Source organism: Nicotiana tomentosiformis, chromosome 7, assembly GCF_000390325.3.
Source record: "Nicotiana tomentosiformis chromosome 7, ASM39032v3, whole genome shotgun sequence".
In the NCBI taxonomy this organism is placed as follows: domain Eukaryota; kingdom Viridiplantae; phylum Streptophyta; class Magnoliopsida; order Solanales; family Solanaceae; genus Nicotiana; species Nicotiana tomentosiformis.
This window is the reverse complement of record NC_090818.1, coordinates 51332097-51359909: the sequence shown is the minus strand read 5'-3', so window position 1 is coordinate 51359909 and position 27813 is coordinate 51332097. Positions and strand designations below refer to the sequence as shown.

The 27813-nt window shown below is 40.1% G+C and overlaps 1 protein-coding gene and 1 pseudogene across 1 annotated transcript; both read left to right on the top strand.

Annotated features, from left to right (window-relative positions):
• The first annotated feature begins 918 nt into the window (after window positions 1–918).
• On the top strand, window positions 919–9848 carry LOC138895593 (tabersonine 16-hydroxylase 2-like; annotated as a pseudogene).
• A 3841-nt stretch (window positions 9849–13689) lies between these two features.
• LOC138895592 (uncharacterized) lies at window positions 13690–15646 on the top strand. The gene is made up of 4 exons (XM_070180301.1): window positions 13690–14717; window positions 14800–14963; window positions 15228–15409; window positions 15497–15646. The coding sequence occupies exons 1-4, from the start codon at window positions 13690–13692 to the stop codon at window positions 15644–15646; spliced, it is 1524 nt and encodes a 507-aa protein (XP_070036402.1).
• The last annotated feature ends 12167 nt before the right edge of the window (window positions 15647–27813 follow it).

Here is a 27813-nt window from a genome sequence, read left to right as displayed (position 1 = left end):
GCGGAGGAGAGGCCACTAGCTTTGGACATTCATTCCTTGGCTAACAGACTTGTGAGGTTGGATATTTCAGAGCCCAGCTGAGTTCTTGCATGTGTTGTTGCTTAGTCTTCATTATTGGGGCAGATCAAGTCCCGACAGTTTGATGATCCACACTTGGCAGTTCTTAGAGAGACGGTACTACAAGGTGGTGCTAGAGAAGTTTTTATTGGCGAGGATGGTGTTCTGCGACTCCAGGGTCGTCTATGTGTTCCTAATGTTGATGGCTTGAGGGAGAGGATTCTGGAGGAGTCACACAGTTCTCGGTATTCTATTCACCCAAGTGCTATGAAGATGTATCGTAACCTGAGACAACATTATTGATGGCGGCGGATGAAGAAAGACATAGTGGAGTATGTAGCTAGATGTCTAAATTGCCAATAGGCCAAGTATGAGCACCAAAGGCCAGGTGGCCTACTTCAGCAGACGACTATATCTGAGTGGAAATCAGAGCGCATCAATATAGACTTCGTAGTTGGATTGTCGCAAACCTTGCGGAAGTTTGATGCAGTTTGGGTCATTATCGACAGATTGACCAAGTCAGCACATTTCATTCCGGTTGTGACTACCTATACTTTGAGGAAATTGGCCCAGATTTATATTAGGGAGGTAGTTTGGTTGCATGATGTACCTATTTCCATCATATTAGATAGAGGCCCTCAGTTCACTTCATATTTCTGGAGAGCCGTACAGAGTGAGTTGGGGACCCGTATAGAGCTCATCACAGCATTTCATCCACAGACCGACGGGTAGTCAGAGCGGACAGTTCAGATATTGGAGGACATGCTGAGAGCATGTGTGATTGACTTTGGGGGACAATGGGATCAGTTCTTACTATTGGCCGAGTTTGCTTACAACAACAGTTATCAGTCCAGTATCGAGATGGCCCCATTTGAGGCTTTCTATGGTCGGCGATGTCGTTCTCCCATCGGGTGGTTTGAGCCCGGCGAGGCTATGTTATATGGAACTGATCTGGTAAAGGATGCCTTGGAAAAGGTAAAGTTGATTCAGGAGCGACTTCGCACAGCACAGTCCAGGCAGAAGAGTTACACGAATCAAAAGGTGCGTGATGTATCATTTATGGTAGGCGAGAAGGTTCTCTTGAAAGTCTCGCCGGTGAAGGGTATTATGAGATTCGGAAAGAAAGGGGAAGTTGAGCCCAAGGTTTATAGGCCCATTCGAGGTGTTGAGGCAAGTTGGGGAGGTTGTTTATGAGCTTGCTTTACCTCCCAGCCTATCAGGGGTTCATCTAGTTTTTCACGTGTCTATGCTTCGGAGGTATCATGCCAACCTGTCACATGTGTTAGACTTCAGCACTATTCAGCTTGATGAGAGCTTGGGTTATGAGGGGGAGTCAGTTGCCATTATTGCTAGACAGGACCGCCAGTTGAGATCCAAGAGGATTTCCGCGGTGAAGGTTCAGTGGAGGGGCCAACCAGTCGAGGAGGCGACCTGGGAGTCCGAGGAGGACATGCGGAGCAAGTATCCGTACTTATTCAGCACATCAGGTATGAATCTAAACTCGTTCGAGGACGAACGTTTGTTTAAGAGGTGGAGAATGTAACGACTCGACCGGTCATTTTGCTTTCTAGAACCCTGTTTCCTTAAACAATCTCGGAATTAGGATTTGACGGTTTCAATAGGTTCATATGATGATTTCGAACTTGGGCGTATGTTTGGATCGGGTTTTCGGGTGACCCGGGAGCATTTTGGCGTCTAATAGTGAAAGTTGGTTCTTGGAGATTTTAGAAGTTCTTTAAATTTGGTTTGGAGCGGGTTTTTGTGATCTCGAGGTCCAAACGGAATTCCAAGACTAAGAATAGTTCTGTAGTGTCATTTAAGACTTGCACGCAAAATTTGGTGTCATTCCGAGTGGTATAAGTACGTTTCGGCGCATTGGAAGTAAATTGAAGAACTTGAAGTTCTTAAGTTTGATTTAATTGGTTTTAGGGTGTGATCCTTAGTTTTAATGTTGTTTCGGGCATTCCGAGAGTTCGAGCGAGTCCATTTTCTGATTCTAAACTTGTTGGTATGTTCGGGCAGGACCCAGGGGGCCCTGAGTGTCAATCGGACGAGGCTCGGACCAAGTTGGGAGCTTGGAGCAACAGCTAAATCTCCCAGATCTGTCATAATCGCACCTGCGCTTGGTCAGCCACAGGTGTGGGCTCGCAGGTGCAAGCCATGAGCCGCAGAAGCAAGAAACGGAGAGCAGCCTAGAATCCACAAATGCGGAAGATTTGGGCGCACCTGCGTGAGTGCAGGTGCGAGAGACATGGTCGCGGGTGAGGCTAGGCTCGCAGAAGCAGCCCTTCTTGCCCGCTGATGCGGAGCCTGACCAGATGAGGGAAAAGCGCACATGTGACGCCTTTGCTACAGGTGCGGGACCACAAGTGCGGCCCAAAGCACCGCAAGTGTGAAAGTCGTTAGGCAGTGAGGGCTCATTTAATACGGACTTAGGCCATTTGTATCACATTTTCTCTCACTCTTGGGCGATTTGAGAGCTTTGAAGGAGGGGATTTCGACCTAGCTTTATGAGGTAAGTAATTTTTACTTAATGTGAGTTAAATACATAGTTTAAGGGTAGATTATAACATGTAAATTAGTGAAAATCATGGGTTTAGGTAAAAACCTAGGTTTTTGATAAAAATGAGATTTAACCACGAAATTCGTTATAGAATTTAGTAAAAATCATATGTTTATGTTCCTAAGGTTATGGGTAACAACTTTCTTTTAGGAATCCGGGCACGTGGGTCGGTGGGTGAATTTTAGGAATCTTGCAATTTAGGTTGGGTAATCACTTAAATGGTGGAATTATAAACTTTTGAGCATAGATTGATTAGTTTATGTAATATTTGACTAGCTTCGAGTCGTTTGGCGTTGAATTTGGAGGTTTGAGCGCGTTCTTGAATTGGGGAGTAGACTTTGAGGCGGGGTAAGTCTCCTTTCTAACCTTGTAAGAGAGAATTAACCCCATAAGGTGAATTAAGTAAATGGTTGTACCTAATTATAGGGGCTACGTACGTACGAGGTGACGAGAGTCCGTACGTAGCTACTATTATGCTATTGTCCGAGTAGTCTAGGGCCCGTATCATGCTATACTTGGAATGTTTGTGCCCTTACTTGCTAAAATAATCACTTAGTCATGATAGAAATTGATAAAGGAATTGTATAAGATTAAATTCACTTACTTGAAGGTTTGTATGAGATACTTGACTGTAAATGAGAAACTTGTGTTTTTCTTTAAAATAATTGTATTTGTGGATCAGGTCGAGCGCCTCGGTGGTAAATAGATGCATCTATGGTTCGCATCGTTCGACCCTCCGGCAGTGCACAATTTAAATATTATGTTGGACCGGGATGTTCGACCTCGGCATAATTGCGCATGCTAATTATTTGGAAATTCTCCATTATTTATTCTACTTAAATGCCTTGAAATATAAGTTGCTAAATAGTATTACCGAAATTTATGATATAATTGTGAAAGAAGGACTTATCTCTTCATGTTGTTGAACTGACTGTATCATTCATGATATCCATGCTTAGCATAGTACTTTAATTATGTTATTATTGGCCTAGTAAGTGTAAAGTCGACCTCTCGTCACTACTTCTTCGAGGTTAGGCGGGATACTTACTGGGTACATGATGTTTGTGTACTCATACTGCACTTCAATACTTAATTGTACAGGATCTGAGGCTGGTGCATCTAGTTACCCGCCCGGCGCGCATACTTGATCCAGGACCGAGACTTCACGGTGAGCTGCCCCCTTTTGAGTCATTCAGCAGCATGCCGGAGTTTCTCTTTTGTTTTTATCTGTCTATTATGTTTCAGACAGTAGGATAGTCATCTTTTGTATATTCTACTAGTTGCCCACATACTTGTGACACCAGATCTTGGCACGTATTAGTAGACTTAGTTTTTGGTTGTAATTCAATAGTTATATCTGCTTTTAGATGTTTCCGTTTGTTTGCCTTGAAAAATCCTTTATTTGCCAAATGTTTTAAAATAAGTAAAGCTAAACGAGAAATCACTAAGTTGTTCACTGTTGGCTTGTCCAGCAACGGTGCTGGACGCCATCACGGCCTGACATGGAGTTGGGTCGTGACAGAGGGCGTGGATGCTAGAACTGGCTCGGGTCTAATCGGTTGGACTAACTACTGTAAGCACCCCGTGCAGGAGGTGCACTAGACAGTGGCAGTGCATAATGGGCAACCTGAGACCTGGGAGTGGCCAGAATACCGCTGGAAGCTAGAAGTGCTGAATGAACAGGGCGGCTCATATAGTCCCTACCATGACGGACTACAACTGGGGCACGGGCACCATTATATGTGCCAGAATCTCGAGGCCTCTTGGCCTCCCTCTCCCGTCTCTCTCTCCCAATCCCACATACCCTCCAATATTTGAGCGTTCTCCACAACCTGCTGGTATGGGATGTCAGTCTCCAACTCTCGAGCCATGCTAAATCTAATACCAGGGTTGATCCCCTCAATAAATCGACGAACGCACTCTCTAACAGTGGAAACTAATACAGGTGCATGTCTGGACAACTCGCTGAACCGACCTGCATACTCCGATACAATCATAGCACCCTGGCACAACTACTCAAACTCTGTGCCATGCATCCCTAAGACTCTGGGGAACAAACTCCCTCATGAACATCTTTGAGAACTGATCCCATGTGAGTAAAGCTGCTTCAGTCGGGCTACACAACTCATACGCTCGCCACCACTGATAAACCGCTTCCTTAAGTTGGAACGTAGTGAAAGCAACCCCACTCGACTCCACAATACCCATAGTGTGTAGGATATGGTGGCACTTCTCAAGAAAACCTGGTGCGCCCTCTGAATCCAAATTGCTAAAAGTAGGAGGGTCGTACATCTTATACCTCTCGAGCTTGAGCTGCTCCCCCTTAGAAGTTGCTACCCTAACCTCGGGCTGAACTGGGATAACCGGCTTCACTGGTATGACCTCTGGGACCTAGTCAACCTGAACCCGTTGCTCTGAGGTACGAGCGGTGAGAGTCTGTGCTCCTCCCCCGGCCTGAGATGTGGAATGAGCAAGTGGAATCAACCCCGCTAGAGCTAAAGTGTCAGATATGCTCAAAACTTGGTAGAGTATCTTGAAGTGCAGGGGTAGTAACAGGCGTCTTAGGTTCCTTCTCTCCAATTGGAGCTACTGGTGGCTTCTCTGTAGCTGCTCAAGCAGGTGCTCTTGCTACACCACATGGCCATCCTCGGCCTCTGCCCCGGCCCCGGCCTCTCGCGGCTCTGGCAGGAGGCGCAGGTATCTGATCATCAGATCCAACTGTGTGTGTCCTTACCATCTGTGAGAGAATGGAAAGATAGAGATTTAGAATTTTCGAAGTCAAAAAATTCGCACGATAAGGAATCAAAGAAGTGAAACTTTTCCTAACAGTTCCATAGCCTCCCGAAGATAAGTACAGACGTCTCCGTACCGATCCGCGAGACTCTACTAAACTTGCTTGTGACTCATAACACCTATGAACCTAGAGCTCTGATACCAACTTGTCACGACTCTAATTTCCCTATGTAAGTTTTCGTGATGGCACCTAGTCTCTCATGTAGAAATAACTAAAATCATAATTAAAGTCGCAAAACTCATCAACTCATATAAAGAAAATCTCCACAACTCAGCATATATATAATTTTCCAAAACCTGACGAATACAAGTCACAAGCTCTAAGAAGTGATACTGAATATCTCTATACATCAGTGTCTAATAAAGGATAAGAAAATAAAATAATCTAGGTAGAGGAGAACTCCGAGGCCTGCGAACGTCGGCGAGTATACCTTGAAGTCTCTGAAACTGAGCTCTCGCTAGTGCCTGGACTGTTAGGAGGTACCTGAATCTACACAAAAAGATGTGAAGGAGCGTAGCATGAGTACACCACAACAGTACCCAATAAGTGTTAAGCCTAACCTCGGTAGAGTAGTGACGAAGTCAGGTCAAGGCCCTACTGGAACAAATAAGAAACTGAACAAGTGCATAACAATGAAACAATGATAGCAATAGAAATGAGACAATCAAATAAGTACACTGAGAATAGCTACACTGAACTAAGGCAAATAATATTTCACAGAAGAAAACAAGGAATACTATGACACGAACAAAATAACAGAAACACAAGTGAAGAAATAGAAAATATCAACAAAAGTCACTACCGAGGTACCTCTTCGTAGTATCAAATCAAAAATCAATTCACAAGCATTCCTTATATCACCGCGGGAGCCTTGAATTTAGTTTTAAAAATTATTTTTCCGAAATAGCTTTCCGCATTTTAGCCCACCTTATCACAGCGCATGGCTTCTAGTAGTTCCCCTACAAGCCACGCGTATCGAGCCCACCTTATCTCACCGCATGCGTTTCAACCCCCAAAATATTATACCACCGCATGCGTATCAATATCACAACGTATCACAAATTTCAACTCAAGTTCCCAATATCACAACTTGCCAAGAATCCAACAACAATGGTATTTTCACAGCAAGTAGCCCGTGGCTAAATCACAGTATGCACAAGAGTAACAACAATCATAACCAGAAGTGAATAACTCAACAAGACTAGTATTTCACAACTTAACATTTTGCCTCAATGTGAATCACGACCTTTATAACTTAATGCCTCTTTTAACAACAAGATATTCCAAGAATAACAACTTCAAGTAAAGAACTCAACGATTACATAATGAATAAGGAATAAAGGAAACAAAAACTTCAATTAAACATGTAGAGCAATTAACAAGTATGAAATAAGACAAGTAGAACATGTGAAAATAGAGTAATCATGATGAATATAGCATGATAAGATAACTCAATTAAGGCATGAAAGGAATCTGCATAGCTAAAACCGGTAAATTTTCACTTTTAGCCTGTGTACATACTCATCACCTTGCGTACACGGCTATCACATATCATAATTATCACAAAACAACACCAATCCTAAGGGAATAATTTTTCACACAAAGTTAGGCAAGACAGTTACCTCAAAATATGCTAACTCAATCCACTAGTAGGCCTTTTCCTCGACCATCCAACTCTGAACGACTCGAATCTAGCCAAAATAACTTCATACCATAAATATAAACTATAGGAAACTAATTCGAATAATAAAGTTACAATCTTTGCAAAGAAATAAAAAGTCAACTCAACAAGTCAACCCGGGTTTGCGTCTCGGAACCCGACCAAAATTATAAAATTCGAACACACATTCGATAACGATTCCAACCATACAAGAATTACTCAAATCCGACCTCAAATTACCTTTCAAAACCCCAATATTTTGTCTAGGAAGTTTTCACAATTTTTTCCCAAATTTCCAACTCAAATCCCTAATTAGATGACGAAAATAGCAATAGATTCATGAAATATAGACCAATCCGGGTTATAATCACTTAACCCAATAATTTTCTTGAAAAACGCTCGAAATATCGCCTTACACCGAGCTCTCTAGGTCATATTTATGAAATAATGAGATGAAACCCACGTTTTGAACTTTAAATTATTCTTAGGTGTTATTCTTCTTCGCGATCGCGAAGCACAAATTCACAGGCTTCCAAATTAACACTCCGCGAACGCGGAACTCCACGCACGAACATGATACACTGCCTCCACAAACTACGCGATCGCGATGAACAAAAACGCGTAGACCTGGACCCTCCTCTTCCTTCTTAGCGAACGCCCCCTCTGCCACGCTATCGCATAATGCAACTTCCCCAAGGCTTCGCGATCGCAGCCTTAACTTCGCGATCGCATAGATCAAAAATTCATCAGTGCCAAACAACTCTTCACGATTCCAAACTACCACTCACGATCCCGTACAAGAAAACCAATAGCAACAGATTCAGCAGTCTTTAAGGTTCCGAAATGTGCCGAACATGATCCGAATTACACCCGAGGCCTCCGAGACCTCAACCAAACATACTAACAAGTCCTAAAACATCATACTAACTCGCTCGAAGCGTCAAATCACATCAAACAATACTAGAACCATAAATCGTGCATCGATTCAAGCCTAATGAACTTATGAACTTCCAAAGTTCAAAACTAATGCCGATTCATACCAAAACAACTCAGATTGACTTCAAATTTTGCACACAAGTCATAAATAACATGACGGACCTATTCCAACTTTCAGAATCGAAATTTGACCCCGATATCAATAAAGTTAATTCCCGGTCAAACTTTCCAATCTTCCAAACTTACAATTTTTTAACTTTCGCCAATTCACGCCGAAATGACCTACGGACTTCCAAATCGACATACGGACACACTCCTAAGTGTAAAATCACCATACAGAATTATTGAAATCGTCAAAACTGCATTTCGGAGTCGTCTACATAAAAATCGAACTACGGTCAACTCTAGCAACTTAAGACTCCAAATTAGGGACTATGTGTCCCATTTCACTCCGAAACCAAAATCAAATACCCCGGCAAGTCACATAATCACAATATAACATAGAGAAGGAAATAAATAGGGGATCGGGGCTAAAATACTCAAAACGGCCGGCCGAGTCGTTACAACCGGATTATATTTGCAACGACCGCTAGTCCTCTTAGGAGGCATAGTTGGGCGTGATCAGCGTTCAATCAATCATTTCGATCAATAAGAGAAGAAGAGGTCAATAATCTTATTAGCTCAGTTTCTTCCAACAGAGGATCAATTATCAATCTTAGCACCAGAATTTTCTCAATGACATTACCGCGCGTGCTGCTTTTGGGCAACAAAGAAAATACCAAGAAGATTTCATCGAGTGTGTGGAGGATGTTGTAAAGGTATTCAGAGAAAAAGCTTATACCAAAAGAGAGCAAGAAAGAAGAAAAGGAGAATTTAGTTAATGTTCTTTTAAAGATTCCGAATGAAGGCGATCTTGAAGTTCCACTAACTCATGAACATATCAATGTTATCCTAATGGTACGTACGTTCATCCAAAGGCGAATGAAGAATTTAAACTTGATTGATTTGATCTTTATGTTCTTATCACTGAATCTATTGCCTTTTCTTGATCTTTCACACATATATCTAAGTTGTTGGTCAGAATGTTGGGTTAGTTGAACACATACATTCTTAACTAGATTCTCCAATGCGTTCATTGATCCAACTTGCATACCTAGAATTTACGGCAGAATGTCACTCTACAAAAGATTTCAACATCTTGTGGTTCTCTCTTTCAGGATATTTTTGCAGCTGGGAGTGATACATCAGCGACGGCTCTGGAATGGACAATGGCTGAATTGCTTAAAAATCCAGATATGATGGAAAGGGCACAAGCTGAAATCAGAGAGACATTTCAAAGAAATGTTGAGGAAGCAGGCCTTTGCAAATAAAAATACTTTCAGTCAATTATCAAAGAAACCTTGAGATTGCACCCTCCACTTTCCTTATTACTTCCAAGGGAAACCAGGGAACCTTGTGAAATAAATGGATATCAAATTCGAGCTAAAACCAGAGTTATTATTAATGCATAGGCAATTGACAGAGATCCAAAGCAATGGGATGAAGCTGAGAAATTTCATCCTAAGAGATTTTTGGATTCTTACATGGGAAATGACTTTCAGGTCTTGCCATTTGGTGTTGCCAGAAGGATATGCCCAGGCATATTATTTGGTCTAGCTGATATTGAACTTCCACTTGCACCACTGCTGTACCATTTTGATTGGAAAATTCCAAGTGATCAAGAACTAGACATGACCGAGGCCTTCGGTGTGATGGCAAGGCCCAGAAATAATCTGCAGTTGATCACAGTTCCATATGATCCCCAGCTTCTACGAGAATACATTAAAGAGTATATATAAGTTAAATTTAATAAATAAATAATAGTAAGTGTGTACGCTCGTATTTTACATTAAATCTAGGTTGTGATGTGCAACAATCAAATAGTCGATCGGTAATGTTATGGAATAAATGTTTATAAATGGGTACTTTTTGAAGTTGCTAAATGAACCCAAGTAATAGCAAGTTGTATGTGTTAGATTCTGCAACAATTTCCAACCATGTGCAAATCATAATTCATAGTTAATCTACTTTTCTGATTGTCTCAATGATTTCACATACAGCTATATTAGGAAATAAAGACCTTGCATTGGGCCGCAAAAAGGATCATTACTTCGTCCCAATTACTCACTGAATTTGCTTTTGACAAAGTTAGCCACTCCGCAGAAATTATAAACAACCGCCTAGCCTACAATTCCATATTACAACTCGCAGTCAAAAATAAATAAAATATATTAACCAACATATTTGTGATGCCCGAAAAATTTTACGTTAGATCTATGTGTGAGACTCCTCTTAAATTTTGGCAAATGGAAAAGTGGGTCCTATGGTGTCACTTTATTAACTTTTTGCAATCTCCTACCTTTGTTCTTAAAAAAATAAACCTTCTTTCTTCTTTGAAAAAAATTTAAACACCTTCTTTCTTCCTTGTACTTCAAAGTTCAAACCATTTCATTTTCCACTACAAAAATTTGCCACTACTCCGTCAACTTCGCCAGCAAACTTTTTTTTTTTACACAAGAAAATTATTCCCACACAAGTATTACGTATCATGTCTCACACATGATAAAATTTCTCGTGCCGCCCTGTCCTCCCTAGTCGCCAAAGTCTAAAATTTTCTTGCATTCTTTCCTCTTCTTCCAATTTATCTCGTTCACTACAGCTCTACCAATCTTCGTTCTCGTATCTTCTTCTGGAAAATAAATCATTCACCAAAGAGAAAACAAAATTGCAGTAAAAATCAACAATACAAACTCTCAGCACTTCTTTTTAGGCCAAAAGTTATTTTTATTCTACCACTTCCATTCTTATTTTATAAAAAATTTCATCTTACCTTACCAAATTCTCCTATACAAAATATACAAAATATATACAAAAATTGATTATCACTATACAAACAATATATAAAAATAGACTGTCAGTATACAATTTATATAAAATAGATTGTCATTATACATAATATATACAAAATAGATTGTCACTATACAAAAAATATACTAAATAGACTGTCATGATACAATTTATATATAATAGACTGTCACTATACAAAATAGACTGTCACTATACAAAAAAATATACAATAGACTGTTACTATACAAAATACTACAAAATAGACGGTCACTATATAAAAAATATACAAAATAGATATTTCGGGCTATTAGATGTAATATGTTTGGGCCGGAGGGACATTTCGTGTCAATGGAGAAAAATATGGGCTATTAAAATTTTGAGGGACTATAGAGAGTCATTTTCTAAACAATTAAGTAGATTAGCAGTTCTTATCCAAACATGGACTTTAAGCCATACCAGTGTAATATCCCATAACTTTAAAACAAGGACACAATGGTCATTTAGAAAACCAATTAAGTTTTAAAAAAACAAAGAAAAGTGAGATGCAAATGGGTCGAAGCCCACCAGATGAAAATCTGGCAAAAAGTAAAAGAAGAAAAAGGGGTTAAGGGGAAGGGTACGCAACAGACAACAGAGAAAGGGAATTAGGGTGAAATCCTAATAAAAAAAACTTTACAAAGAAGATAGAAGAAAAAGAAGGATTCACTCTTGGTGCTTGTTTATAATCCTTCTAGTGCAACCTCTTCTCTAGTTAAAAGGTTCACTTCTTTCTATAATTTTGGTTGAATTGCTTCTTTTGTCTAGGTAATCTTATTAGGTTAAATTTTTTTTAAAGATTTAATACCTATGAGAAATATTATGGAAAATTTATATCTTTTTCTGATTTTTACCAATTCGCTTAGAATAGAAAAAAATCATATGTAAAGAAAAAGAAAGAAAAAGGGAAGGAAAAAAAATAGTGTAGTAGTTTGGTTTATGCTTAAATGGATATATATATATATATATATATATATATATATATATATATATATATATATATTGATCTTTATCAAATTTGAGATAAATTACAATATTAAGAGTTAGTTTGGTATTTCCCTGTGATGGAAAGAAACAAGAACTTAAGGTGTTCTTATAATTACTATTGAACAATCTATTAGACTGTTTTGTCGCACAAGATACAGGGAACAAAATTAAGTTTTGAGTAATAAATTAGGTGAATAAATATCAAATTTGTACTTTCAATTGTTTGAGTTGGACGTCTAGATTCCAGAATACTAGTAAAGAAGTTGGAAAGGTTTGAAAGTAGAAAGAAAAAAAAAAGAGAATTATATTTATTTAGAGAATAGATTACGGAGTTGATGGGTAGTAACACTAGACTTATATTGATTTATAGATTTTACACAAATTGGGCCTTTGGATCGATAAGAAGTCGAGCTTTGGCTAGTAGGCATCAAGAGGTGAGTAGTAACCTTATCGCAATTTGAGTTTCTACAACTAGCATGATTTACATATGATTTTAACATGAATATGTTACTGACTGTTTTGAATTTGCATATGGGACAAGTCTTTTACTTGATATGATGCCACTATATATATTGGAGATGATTACAGTTAATATGAATATTCTCATTGTTACTGAATATGTTTTACCGTTACTTGAGATAAGATTTACCGTTATCGAAACGAAATTACATGATTTGATAAGAACCGAAATGCCCGATATTGTTATAAAATATTTTCCTATGAGTATATACGGATTACAGAAATAAGTATAAATGGGAGAGACTTTGAAGGATCCCGTAGCTAACGGCGGGTTCGTTAAACCTGGTGCACCTTGTAATTACCGATTACCGTTATATCCCTCGCTAGTGGGAAGGTAGAACTAGCATACCGTTACCGATTTCCCTCGAGTAGGGACTACCATTATATTTGACTTCTTGCGAAGAAGTCCACAGTTATACCGATTACATGGTCTATTCATTGAAACCTTTCAAACATGAATATTGATATTATACAGTATTTACCGAGCTTATTACCGAATTGTCAATTGAATTATATTACATAAAAAAAATGATGAGACTGATTATTGTTTATTGTTTCTGAAAGGGCATTCTTATGATATTTTACAGAGACAGCAGTTGACGCAGGCGAGGATTTCGTTAATTAGAGCGCACAGGTTGATAGTTCTTGGTGAGCCTCGCACTTGTTTGCATGGGCGGAGATTTTATTTATTGTTATGGTATGTTCTTTGAACTCTTAGAGTCGCTCCATAGTCATTCTTTTAGTGTCATGAGTATCATTTTGTTATTATAGACTTATGTTGAGTATCGCTCATTCTTATCAAAGTTGGAGATAAATTAGTATTTCTAGCTGTTAGTGGGTGGACTATTAATGGTAGATATTTATTTTGGTTAATTGATAAAGTTATTGTTGTTTGAATTGATATTAGAATGTTGGTTGTTGATTTGAGATAGGGAAATGTTTTGGGATTGTCCAAAAATAGGGAAAACTCTGTCTGATTTACTGTAAAATACCGATGAGCCTTACTTGGGGGCACTTGCTCCTAAGTGCCGGTCATGATCCTAAACTGGGTCGTGACTAAGTTGATATCAGAGTTTAGGCTTTAAGTCCCGAGTCATGAAGCAATGTTTAGTAGAGTCTGGTTCATGGGTATGTAGGCGCCCATACTTATGATCTTGAGACTACTAAGCATTTAGGATGTTTTCCCTTCTTTTATTCCTTGATCGTGCATTGAGATAACTTGAGATTGACTTTGGAGTATTTCTTTCGCAGATGGCTGGGACACGCACACCCTCATCTGCTGGACATGGTACTACCCGAGGTGGCGGTCAAGTTGGGGTTCATAAAACTAGAAGACAGGCTGCTCCTCAACCTGAAGTTGGGAACATGGGTCAACTCCAAGCTACTATGCCAGATCAAGTGCAAGAACAGGGGGTTCAAGGCGCTCCATCACCAATGCCAACTATTGTACCTACTGTTACCTTACCTGCAAATGTAGTGGAAAGGTTATTGAATGTATTAAAGGCATTGGTGCTTACTCAGGGTAGAAGTTCAGCTCCTCAGGCTACTTCACAAACACAAGTATCTGCACAGACTCAGACTTTCGGGAATAAGGAAGTATCCCTACAAGAGTTCCTGAAATTGAAATCACCAAAATTAACAGGTTCTTATAATTCAGAAGATCCTCAAAGTTTCTTGGATGGGACACTCAAAGCATTACGTGCTCTAGGATATTCTAGTGAGAAAGTTATGGAGCTCGCAGCATACAAACTAGAGGATATGGCCAACACATGGTATGAAACTGTATTGCTAGGAAGGCCAGCAGGAGCAGCACCACTGACATGGGACGAGTTCAGTAAGTTGTTCATGGATCATTTCTTTCCAGACAGCCTGAGGCAAAAATATGCTAGAGACTTTGAGAGATTGGTTCAAACTCCAGATATGGATGTGTCAACTTATAACACAAAATTTTGTAATCTGGCTAGATATGCTCCTTACTTAGTGCCTACACAAGAAGCTCGAGTTCAGAGGTTTGTTGATGGGTTAGTTGGTCGTCTATATACTACAGTAGCCCCACAGATGAAGACTTTATCCTACTCTAATGTAGCCGACCTTGCTAGAAAGATTGAAAACAAGGGACGTGATGAGCGTGCAACCAGTGATTTACGTAAGAAGGCCAAGACAGAAGGGTCTTTCAGTGGCAGTTTTAGTGAAAATCGAAGAGCAGGAAATCAGGGACAACAACAACAGGGTTCTCAGACAGGGACACACTTGTGTTCACAGTCCACATTACAGACAGGGTACTAGGGGACCATCATCATCTGGACATCGTAATTCTGGGAAGATATATGTCACTACTCCAGTATGCCAGACCTGTGGTAGATCATATTTGGGCCAATGTCGTGTTCTAACTGGAGAGTGCTTTCGGTGTGGCCAGTTGGGACATCACTTGAGGGACTGCCCTCAGCCTCCGAGGAATTTCAACCAGGCTTCTATTCAGTCAGCTGCACCTACTCAGACTAATCATAATACTTCAGGTGCTACAGGTACATGAAATAAAGTTCGAGGTGCTGGAGACCGCGCTGCTGTGAATCAAGGACAAGGGAATGCTGGTAGAGGTCAGGCGAGAGTTTTTGCATTTACTAGGTAGGATGCTCAGGCCTCGAATGCAATGGTTACAGGTATTATTTCTGCCTGTTAATTTGATGCACTTGCGTTGATTGATCTGGGATCTACTCACTCCTATGTGTCCTCGTACTTTTCTTTGAGGTTTAGTAGACAGCCTGAGCTATTGAATGATCCTTTTCTAGTTGCTACTCTTGTTGGGGAGTCTCTATTAGCTGAATATGTGTATCGTGCTTGTCAGATTCGGGTTGAGGGTAGAGATACTCTAGCTGACCTTATTGTACTTGATATGATTGACTTTGACATGCTGATGGGAATGGATTGGTTATCTTCTTGCCATGGTATCGTCGATTGTCATGCAAAGATAGTTAAATTTGAGATACCAAACTAACCCAGTTTTATTCTAAGAGAGAGTCGGGTTCCAGAGATTTGCAAAGTTGTATCCTTTATGAAGGCTCAACGACTTCTGAAGAAAGGTTGCTTGGGTCTCTTAGCTATTGTAAATTACACAAGAAAGGAAACAATTAGTATAGAAAATGTACAAGTCGTGAGAGAATTTTCTGATATATTTCCCGAGGATTTACCAGGATTGGCTCCAGTATGAAAAATAGATTTTGGTATTGATTTGCCACCTGTCACACAACCTATATCGATACCCCCATATCGGATGGCACCAGCAGATTTGAAGGAGCTAAAGCAACAATTGCAGGATTTGTTAGATAAGGGTTTTATCAGACCGAGTATATCCCCATGGGGTGCACCAGTACTGTTTGTAAAGAAGAAAGACGGATCTCTGAGAAGGTGCATTGACTACAGGAAATTGAACAAGATGACAATACGCAATAAGTATCCTTTACCTCATATAGACGACATGTTTGATCAGTTACAAGGAGCTGCTCACTTTTCAAAGATTGACCTCCGGTCAAAGATGAATATATTTATAAGTCTGCTTTCAGAACTCGATACGGGCACTATGAGTTTCTTGTGATGCCTTTCGGACTGACTAATGCTCCAGCTGTATTCGTGGATTTAATGAATAGGGTGTTTAAGCCATTTTTGGATAGATTTGTAATAGTATTTATTGATGATATCCTGATATATTCTCGTAGCGGGGAAGAACATGAGAATCATTTGAGGACTGTGTTGCAGACATTACGAGAACATCAGCTTTATGCTAAGTTCTCGAAGTATGAATTTTGGCTAGACTCAGTAGCATTTCTGGGGCATGTTGTATCCAAAGATGGAATTATGGTAGATCCTAAGAAGACAAAAGTTGTACAGAAATGACCCAGACCTACTTCTCTAACAGAGATTCATAGCTTTTTGGGCTTAGCGAGCTAATACAGGCATTTTGTGAATGATTTCTCTAGAATAGCAGCGCCATTAACCAAGCTAACATAGAATAATGCAAAGTTTCAGTGGACGGAGGAATGTGAGCAGAGCCTTCAAAAACTCAAAACATGTTTGACAACCGTACCCATATTAGCCTTACCATCGGGTTCATAAGGATTTACGGTGTTCTATGATGCATCAAGGGTGGGATTAGGATGTGTTCTCATGCAAAATGGTCGTGTTATAGCTTATGCTTTGAGACAATTAAAAAAGCACGAGCAAAACTATCCTACACATGATTTGGAGATGGCTGCAGTGGTATTTACTCTAAAAATTTGAAGGCATTACCTATACGGTGAAACTTGTGAGACTTATACTGGCCATAAGAGTTTGAAGTACATTTTTCAGCAGAGGGATCTAAATCTTTGGCAGCGTCGGTGGATGGAACTACTCAAGGACTATGACTGTTCTATTTTGTATCATCATGGAAATGCCAATGTGGTGGTTAATGCATTGAGTAGAAAATCTAAGGGGAGTTTGGCACATATAGCTCCTACAAAGAGACTTTTGGCCAAAGATATTCAAAGACTAGAAGGTACGGGTATCAGATTTAGTGTCATAGATTCAGAAGCATTGTTGGCTTGTGCTCACGTTAAGTCTTCATTAGTTGAGCGCATTAAGGCCACCCAATATGAGGATGAGCAATTTTGCAAGTACATAGATGAGGCCTTAGCTGGTAAAAGTAAGGATATGATTGTTGAAAGTGATGGTGTTCTTCGAATGGGTGACAGGCTATGTGTCGCAGACGTAGATGGGTTGAGGCATGCTATTCTTATAGAAGCTCACAACTCTAGATACACTATACATCCTGGATCCATAAAAATGTATCATGACCTAAAGCAATTTTATTGGTGGGAAGGTATGAAGAAAGATGTTACTAACTTTGTTTCTAATTGTTTGACTTGTCAGCAGGTCAAGGCTGAGCATCAGCGACCAGTAGGACTACTACAACAAATTGAGATTCCAGAGTGGAAATGGGAAAGAATTACCATGGATTTTGTGACTGGTCTACACCGTACTCTTAGAGATTATGATTCTGTGTGGGTAATTGTAGATCGACTGACAAAATCAGCACACTTTTTGCCAGTGAAGACTACATATAGTGGAGTGCGATATGCACAGATATTTATGAACGAAATTGTAAGACTTAACGGAGTTTCAGTATCTATCATCTCTGATAGAGGATCACAGTTCACTTCACGCTTTTGGAAATCTTTTCAAGAAGCATTGGGTACACGAATAGATCTTAGTACTGCATTTCACCCACAGACAGACAGGCAGTCTGAACGTACTATACAGATCATGGAGGATATGTTGAGAGCTTGCAGTCTTGAGTTTGGAGGTAGTTGGGGCGCTTATCTACCTTTAGCTGAATTTGCTTACAATAATAGCTTCCAGTCCGGTATTCTGTAACGACCCGGCCGGTCGTTTTAGGAGTTATAGCACTGTTTTCCCTATTTATGTTTCCTTTATGCTCTTAAGCTATATTATGATATACCAGGTTAGTTGGTTCAGGCCCGGAGTGGTTTCGGAGTGGAATGAGACACTTAGTCTCTTATTTAGAACCTTAAGTTTGAAAAGTTAACCGGATATTGACCTATGTGTAAACGATCTCGGATTTGAATTATGATGGTTCCGTTAGCTCTGTTAGGTGATTTTGGACTTAGGAGTGCGTCCGGAATGTGATCTGGAGGTCCGTGGTAGAATTAGGCTTGAATTGGTGAAATTGGAAATTTGGCGATTTTTGGTCGGCAGTGGAAAATTTGATATTGGGGTCAGAATGGAATTTCGGAAGTTGGAATGGGTTCGTAGCGTCATTTATGACATGTGTACAAAATTTGAGGTCATTCGGACGTGGTTTTGTTGGTTTCGGCATCGGTTGCCGAATTTAAAAATTTAGAAGTCCTTAGGCTTGAATCCGAGGGTAATTTGGTGATTTGATATTGTTTTGAGTGATTCGAAGGTTTGACAAAGTTTGTATGTTGATGTATGACTTTTTTGTACTTTTGGTTGAGGTCCCGAGGACCTCGGGGTGATTCCGGGTAGCTAACGGATTTGTCAAAGTTGGAAAATGCAGTTGAAGCTGCTGCAACTGCTATTTCCGCACCTGCGGAAGGAGGAGTCGTAGGTGCGCAAGGGGAGTCCGCAGATGTGGAAAAGAGGGCGATGGGCAGGCTTCATAGAAGCGGAAGGAAATGCGCAGGTGCGCTACCGCAAGCGCGAGAATTTGAAGCACAGATGCGGAAAATGGGAGGCCAAGGAGCGCGAAGGATTTGGACGCACCAGCGAGCCCGCAGGTGCGGAGGCTGAGAGTTAAGTGATTCTCGCAGGTGCGAGAAGTTCTTACCATAGGTGTGGTCCCGCAGGCGCGTGGAATAGGCCGCAGGTGCGAAAATCTGGGCAGAATGTATAGATAGCACTTCGCGAATTTTGGTTCATTTCCACCATTTTCAAATCGGGTTTTGGAGCTTTTGGAGTGATTTGCGAAAGGTGATTCAAGGGCTATCAGTGAGGTAAGTTTCTTGAGCCCTAATACTTGTATACATGGTGATTTTTCGTTGTTTATTCATTGTAATTAGTGAAAATGAGGGGTTAGGGATTAAAATTTTTAAGAGTTTAATTTAAGGATTTGAAGGACCAAACGATGTCAGATTTTGATGAATTTGGTATGGTTAGACTCGTGAGTGAATGAGCTTTCTAGTTTGGTAAATTTTGTCGGATTTCAAGACGTGGGCCCGGGGGGCGGGTTTGAGCCAATTTCGGGTTTTGGTCTAATTTGATAGTTTTTCTTTTGGAATTAATAACATTAGCATATATTGATGGTATTGTACTGATTGTAAATAGATTTGGAGGCCGAGTCCAGAGACAAGAGCGTTGCGGGGTAGAGATTTGACCGGTTTGAGGTAAGTAACGATTGTAAATCTAGTCCTGAGGGTACGAAACCCCGGATTTTGTATCATTCTATTATTTTTAGTGACGCACATGCTAGGTGATGGGCATGTGGGCATGCACTATTGGGGATTATGACTTGGTCCATCCCGTAGCAACTGTAAAGTTGCATACTTCGTTGAAACTATATGATACTTATATGTTTTAGAAAGAATTTCGGTAAATTGGGCTGAATGCCATGTTTGGGCCTTGTGCCAGTGTTGTTTGGACCCTTAGGGGCCTTTTCTTACTATCCTCTCACTGTTTTCGATTGAAATCTATACTCAGTCATGTTTATACTTGTTTACCGCATAACTCAGTTTTATGACTCTATTTTTATGCATATAAATATTTTGGGCTGAATGCCCTGTTTTACTGAAATGCCCGAGTGGCTTGAGAGGTTTATGACTGAGTGAGGTCGAGGGCCTGATTTGTGAGGATATTTATGGGATCGGGCTGCACGCTGCAGCATGTTGCATATTTATGGGATCGGGCTGCACGCCGCAACATGTTTGATATCGGTCGAGGGCCTGATTGTGAGGATGTGTGTGGATCGGGGTTGCCCGCCTGCAGCATACTTTATTATTATAGCAAGTGAGTTGTCTGTGTAGCACGTGAGTTGTCCGTGCATATTATAGCGCTTGGGCTGAAGAAGCTCCTCCGGAGTCTGTACCCCCTCCCCCCCAGTGAGCGCAGGTACTTACTGAGTGCGAGTGCCGAGTGCTGAGTGACTGGGAGGCTTGAGTGATTGTGAGGTATGCCCGAGTGGCAAGAGTGATTGTGAGGTATGCTTGAGTGGCAAGAGTGATTGTGAGGTATGCCCGAGTGGCACGAGTGACTGTGAGGTTTGCCCGAGGGGCTGTATATGAGTGATGTTTTGCCCGAGGGGCTGTTTATGATTTCATCATTTTTGCTCAACTTTGCATTTTTCCTCTGTCTAAAAACTGTTGAAAAATATATTTAAATGATTTTTACTGGAACTGGGTTTAAACGAGATGTTTTGATTCAAATCCTGATTTTTAAAAGCAGGAGGTATTTTACTGAGATTTCATGATATGAACGTTATATGCTTTGTTGCTCGTCACTACTACTCAATCTTTATTTATTGTTGTTACTTACTGAGTTGGCGTACTCACGTTACTCCCTGCACCTTGTGTGCAGATCCAGGTGTAGCTGGACATGGTTGCGGTTATTGATTGTTCTGGTTGCAGATTTTCTTGGAGATAGCAAGGTAGTTGTTTGGCGATCGCAGCCCCTGCTCTTCTCCCTCTTATCTTCCTCTAGTTGTATTTAGCTATTTTCCAGGCTGAGTTAGCCTTGATATTGTTAGACAGATTGTAGTAGATGCTCATGACTAGTGATATCCCGATGTCGGTCTTTTCCTTCCGCACTTTTATTCTGATTGGAACTCCTTTACGAAGGTTTTTGTGTTAAATAACATTGAAATTATATTTGAAATAAAAATATCGATTTATTTTGGAAATGAGTCGGCTTGCCTAGTTCTACGATAGGCGCCGTCACGATAGGGGTTAGTTTGGGTCGAGACAGATTGTTATCAGAGCCCTAGGTTACATAGGTCTCACAAGTCATGAGCAGGTTTAGTAGAGTCTTGCGGATCGGTACGGAGACGTCTGTACTTATCTTCGAGAGGCTGCAGAATCCTTAGGAAAATTTCACTTTCTTGTACTCTATCATGCGAAATTGATTCAGCTTGAAGCATAACTCTTTGAATTCCTTCCACACATTTGTATGCGCACATGAGCGCTCGGTATCAGTTATGCATCGCCGACTTGTGATTCTATGAACGAGGTTCAAGATGTGTATTCTGTATTTTTGTGATGGGCTAGTCTGGAGGACTTAAGGCCAGGTTTAGACCGCAGCTTAAGCTCGGTAGCTTCAGTTGTAACATGTACATTTGGACTCATATGTCCGGTAATGCCCCTACGAGTGGAATTCGTGGCTCGATGAGCGGTGGAATGGCTTTGTGATGAGTATGATAAAACTGCGGGATGTGTTAAGACGATTTGAATGTGACGAGAAGTGTTTCCTTGAAACTTAAAGGAAGGCCATTGGGCGCTTGATTTTCGTTTTGATGTGACGTACGGTCTCGAGTGTGAATATTTTGAAGGATCTTTCACGTTGTTAAATTTTGGGGCAAATTAAATTCTCATGTCTTGTCAATGAGTTTGGACTCAAGAAGAATAAGTGATTGTGTAGTAATTGTGGTTGCGAATGGGTATTTTTGATGTTGATGTCTCAAGAAAGATGATCTTCGAAGAGACTTAGAGTCGGTAATATTTTATTGGTTCAGGTGCGACAGAGATACATTTCGATTCGATGCAGCAGTTGGGTAGCAAAGTATGAGGGAACATATGACGGGAAGTGTTTCGCGGTGGTTGAAGTACTAGCAAGTCAAGTAGGAGAAGTAGAGGTTGAGAAGTTTCGTAAAGGAGATGATTTAACCGAAGTAAGAGTGACAGATTAGCATATGAATTCACTAGTAGGGTAGTCGTGTGCCTTGAGAAAGTGTAGAATGGTTTGGAATCGTGTTAGTATGTGAATCGGCCTGCAGACTCTATTTGGAGTGATGATTAGTGTACAAAGGAAAATTGAATATGGTAGAAAGGAGTGTGTTTGAAATAAATAGAGGCGTGAAGATCTGATTATCGTGTCAGGTGCAATATGACTTGAGTTCGGAAGGTATTGTTGACGTACAGGTGATGTCAATAGGGAAAGTGCAGACTTATACAAATGGTGGGCGAGCATGAACTCAGGAGAATTTTGGATTTAGTGGTCATTGCACTCAGTGCAGTGTCATTGGAAGATGTCGGTAAGGAATTCCACATGTGGGTTATCTCCTATGTGCAGCTAGCGGTGGCGTGATGTTAATGAAGCTTTTGTGAGGAATATTACTTGCTACCCGGTAGGAGGTCGCGTGTGGGATTTTGGCTGGAGATTCAGAATGTTCATGAAAGGCTTAATAAAAGACTTCGAGAAGTCTGGCAGGTTAACGGTGCGAGACCTTGGTAATTGAGAAGGAGAAATCCTTATGGGTTCTAATTTTATATAATTGCAGCTTAAGGCTAAGTGAGAGAGTCTGCTATCGATGAGTTGATTGCACAGTTATGGTCGTATTAGTTTCGGTTCGGGGTATACCGGTGAATCAGTTATGACATGCAGAGGTCGAGATCGAGGATGACTCGGGTAAAGGAATTTCTGGACACAAGTTGTATTACACTCCATGGTTATAGGAGGACCATAAAATAATTGAGTGGTTATTCACAGAGAATGTAGTGTACATGGAGCGAGAATTTTCTCGGTTGCGTAGGAGTGTGGGTTACTCTTTATTCCCTTGGGTGTTGGTGTGCTAATGGGGCACAGGTCGTTTCGGTCCATTTGGTCGGTTAATTCGAGATTTGAGTAGAGTAGATGACTCTCGAGGATGGTTCCAATGGATTCAAAATTTATAAATATGGCTAGAAAATTGAGAGTTGCATTGAACGGTGTTGAGACTCGTGGCATCTTATATCATTCTGAATTATGCATTTCAGTATCAAGAAGGTGAAGGAAACAGTTTTAGGTTCACATAAAGTCTCTTCGGAGTAAGCATTTTTGGTTGTGGAACCTTTGGGATACATAAAAAAGGAATTCGGCGGCTTATAAGCCTTAGGGTGGCGTGATTCTATGCTAGAGTTTGTGGGATAAGTTTTAGTTAAGGATAGTAGTGTTCTAACAAGGGAAAAAGTAGCAATTTGAAGGCAATTTAGAAAGAACTTGGAGAAATAGGACAGCTTGGTAGTAGGTTGGGTTAGCACAGTAATGGGTAAGATCGGTTCTTTGGGTACTTATGATGTGGCTAGTATCTACAGGTGTTTCGTGGCAATGCTCTCGAATTTGGCAACCTGTGTGGCTTGGTGAAGTTAGAGGAATTCAGTTCAGATAGCTTGGTTATGTGCAAATGGATTTCGAAGTGTTCATGATGGGTTCTACCATGGTTTGAACCGGATATTTTCTACCGATGTACGGAACGTGTTATGTGTTATGATTTCCTCCTAGAAAGAAGCAAGAAAGAGGTTTCTGACTAATAAGGTATGTAATTTGCTAGTGACTCAGAGTTGATAATGGAATTCTTATGCTTGTCACATGATGGCATAATAGATGTGTGTGTTGTGCGGGAATAGGATTTACATGTACAAGGTCACAGTTCAGTTTTGAAGGGAAGGACATAAATTCTTAGGCAGTATGAACGGTTTCCGATGACTAGGTAACTGATATTACTATCTGGTATAGCTTGATGAGAGTGTACATTTCAGAAGGGGCAGTGTGTTCTGATTTATGGGTACTTCGCTGGTATTGCGGCACTCTCCTGGTTGATCGACTGTTGATATTCAAATTTTTGCCAGGTGGCACGGAAGAAATTTTTTTTAAGACTTCTCGTGGGATGATTGTGAATGAGAGAGGTATTAGGCATTCGAGCGGTGAAGGTGGAATCAAATATGGTGATTTATGTGTTCTATGGAGTTGGAGATTGGGGGTTCTCAGGGGCAGATTGTTTCATGGTTGTGGACTGTGAAGTTATGGCCGGAGCTAGCCAGATGATAAAAGGTGTTATGATTCCGTCATTGTGGACTTTCGGAGGTTGTTTATCTATTGGTGGCTGACCATAGTTGATTTGGGGCCCATTAGTAAGCCCAATTAGGATGTGTATTCTACACCGAGCCTGATTGATTGGCTCCATACTGCTATTGTTGAAGGATGTGCCATTAGGTTGATGTGAAGATTATTCGTGTTCTGAAATGATCTGTGAGTTACTCTTCTATGCTACGAGGAGTTGTGATTCGTTGGTTATATGCACATATGGTGCGGTTCTATTGTGGCCTTATAGCGGAATTTGAGCGAGAATAGTATTTGATATTGCTTGGTTGGTGACGTATTGGTTATGTTCTTTCGGGTTTTATGTGGCATGGTGTCGTTTGCTTCTTTGTGGTTATGGTAATGCACTTTGGGTACTTGAAGTCGAATTGCGCATGGTTATTGATTTTAGCAGGGTGGCTTGAGGTGTTTCATATGGACCAGTATTTGGATAGGGTCGCGTATTGTAGCAGAGTTATGTGGAAATATGATCCCTTGTGTAAATTCGTGTGTTATGATTCTGCGGTGTGTGATGGGTTCTTAACATTGCGTCGGGGTGGTACTCGTCGAGCTTGCAGAACGGTTCTCCTGTTTGGGTCATTGTTACGATTGGGTACATTTGGAATGTTGCTATCCTGTGCACGGATTACATGGGTTGTGGCTTTAGATTGTATTGATGTGTCATGTCACTAGAGTGGTCGTGTTGGATGAGATGAGGCCATTGGCCTAGAATGGATGCTATCAGATTTGATTGTGGTATAATTGTGAGGATAATATCGGAAGTCGGCTTTGAAATTGGCTATAGTTCTTGTAGAAGGAACGAGAGCTCCATGACATGTTGGTCTAATGAATGGTTATGAATTCGGTATGTTTCTTTCATCATCGGCAGTGTACGAAGGTTTTAGAACGAGGTTTTGTCTGATATGAGGTTTATTACCAGCACTGGTTGATTTGAGTCGATACTGTGATTTGAAATCATTGCTTCGAGCATTCGAGCTATGTGGTATTTGAATTTGAGTATTAAAGTTATGGTTACAGCTTTTGGTAGAGCTTGTTCAGATTTATACGGTATGTAGATGCGAACTTCCGCACATGACAATTAGTAAAAATTTAGGATTTTGAAGAAAAACTTAAAAATTGGTTTTTTTGGATTTTGATCACGAAATTGGACATGGAATTTAGAATAAATGATATATTTGAGTTCGTGGTGTTATAGGTAAAGTTTATCTCTGAAAAATTTCGAAATCCGGGCACGTGGGCCCGAGGGTGAATTTTATTGACTTTTCGAGTGGAGTTGGAAATCGCTTAAATTGATTAGTTATGGGTATTAGAACTCATTTTGATTGGTTTACACATTGTACGCATAGTTTTGGATCAACAAGCATTGGTTTGAGGTGTTATTGGCGCTGGAGCCGACTATGAAACTTCGGAGCGAGGTAAGTCTCTCGTCTAACCTTGTAAGAGGGAATTTATTCCATAGGTGATTTAAATTAATATTTGTTGCTAATTGTGGGGGCTACGTATACACGAGGTGACGAGAGTCCGTGCGTAGCTATTAATCATGCTTATGGCCGGGTAGTTTAGGACCCAAATCATGAATTACTTATAATATTTTCATCCTTTGTTAATTGAAGTACCTGAATCATACTGGAAATTTGTTAGAGGAATTAGTAAAAGACTGAAATTTCACGTATTTGAATTTTTATGTGAGTTAACCGACCGTTAATAAAAATTGTACATTCTTACGTATTAACCTTGTTATAGTTTCTCATTCTGGAGGTTCATAAAGTGTCCTTCTTTCTTGTGGAGCGGGCCGAATGCCTCGGCAATATAGATGCATCTATGGATCGTGCCGCACGTCCCTCGGCAGTGTACACATTATTCCGGATTGGGCCGAACAGCCTTGGCAGAATCGTGCGTTACCGCTAGTATTTCGAATATTCACAAGATAAACCTTCCACTGAAGCCCAGCATTTTATGGTATTTCTTATTTATTTGGTTTTGACACTTGGCATTTTTCTGAGATATTAATGTAGAATACAAGATCGAGAAATTTAAGCTTTAAAAAAATAATTGGAAGATTATAAACCTTGCAGATTTACCTCACTATTGATGTGCACTTCATATCTGCTCACGCTTTTATTATATTGCTTTATTGGACCTTTAGTAAGTGTCGATGTCGACCTCTCGTCACTACTTCTTCGATGTTAGACTTGATACTTACTGGGTACGCGTTGATTTACGTACTCATGCTACACTTGCTGCATATTTTGTGCAGGTACATATATGTCTAGTGGTCTTTTTGGGCGCAGAGGCGCGGCTATTGCGGGGACTTACAGTAAGCTGCATTCCATGTTACGAATCCGCAATATACAGAGTCTCCATCAGAGTTATTTTCATTCTCCTGTCTAATTTGTATTCCAGACAGATGTTGTATTTTATCATATTCCCTAGTTGATGCTCATGCACTTGTGACATCGGGTTTTGGGAATTCTTTCAGGTTATTTATTATTGTAGTTCATGTAGATTCTTTTATTTACTCCGTAAATTCTATTTTATACTGTCTAATTAAGGAAATTTTTGATTTTAAAAATATTAAAACGGGTAATTAAATTGATAAATCACCGTTGGCTTGCCTGACGATGGCGTTAGGCGCCATCATGACTCATAGTGAATTTTGGATCGTGACGGTGTCTATGCCTCCCCTCTCTATTTTAAAATTTCAATCAACTAGAACTTCTGGAAGCATTTTTCACAAACAAACGTTGTGCTGTCTTTAATAGTAATAGGTTGCGTCACAGAATAGTCTTTTAACAGACATGTTAATCGGTTGAACAATGTGTTGTCATTTCCTGCACTATTTTTACTGTTGGTATATTCAACATTCCTAATATATTTAAGGCCAAATAGTTAGAGAATGACGAATTTGTCTGACATGGTTCTTGGCCAAACATAATCACAAAAAGAAATTGTCAGCATAGGCTCTTGAAACACGGAAGGAAAATTTACACTTTTATTCATTTACTGTTGACTTTACACAATCTTCTCTGCCTACATATGTAGGTTGATGCTGCTAATGTTAGGATAACGAAGACCAGAACAGTGCTAAGTCATCCACTTTTGAATTTTGATAGCTGAACTCTTTCAGCAGGTAATGAAGCATATACACTTATTGCGTAAACTGAGCAATTGTTAATATGTTGATGTTGATTATTGGAGAATGAATCTGATGGACGTAGTGCGCTCAGTGACTAAGAAAATTATATATCTTCTATTTATTTGATTTTTAAAAAGTTTAAAGTGTCTTAAATACAATGACAATTAAAGGGAAAGACACTGAATAAAATGAAACATGAAGAGACATGAACACGTCTGTTCATGTTCCACTCCTATGTAGTATATCTTTTTATCTTGGTCAGAATGTAGTATATCTTCCCATAAATCTATCATTCTTCCCAATTTTAAAATTAAAAGCACTTAATACATCATAAATATCCAATAAATATAATTTTACCGTTACAAATTGCTCGAAAGGTTTTACTCAACAAGTGTGTATTCCTATCATCCTCTTCATTCAGTAAGGATCTCCAAAATCTCTATCAAAGGAAAACAATAAACATAACCCTTTTGCTATCACTGATTTGGTGTTGGTCCCCATCACTGATTTCTCTTACATGACTCCTCTCTCTATGCACCCTTATGTATCTTTAACTCCATAGTCCATAATTGGAATATAATTGTATTCTTTATAGTATAATTGAGAGCACTTTAATTAACATTTTGTTATTGAAAAGAATTACTCTTTACAATGGATCTAAT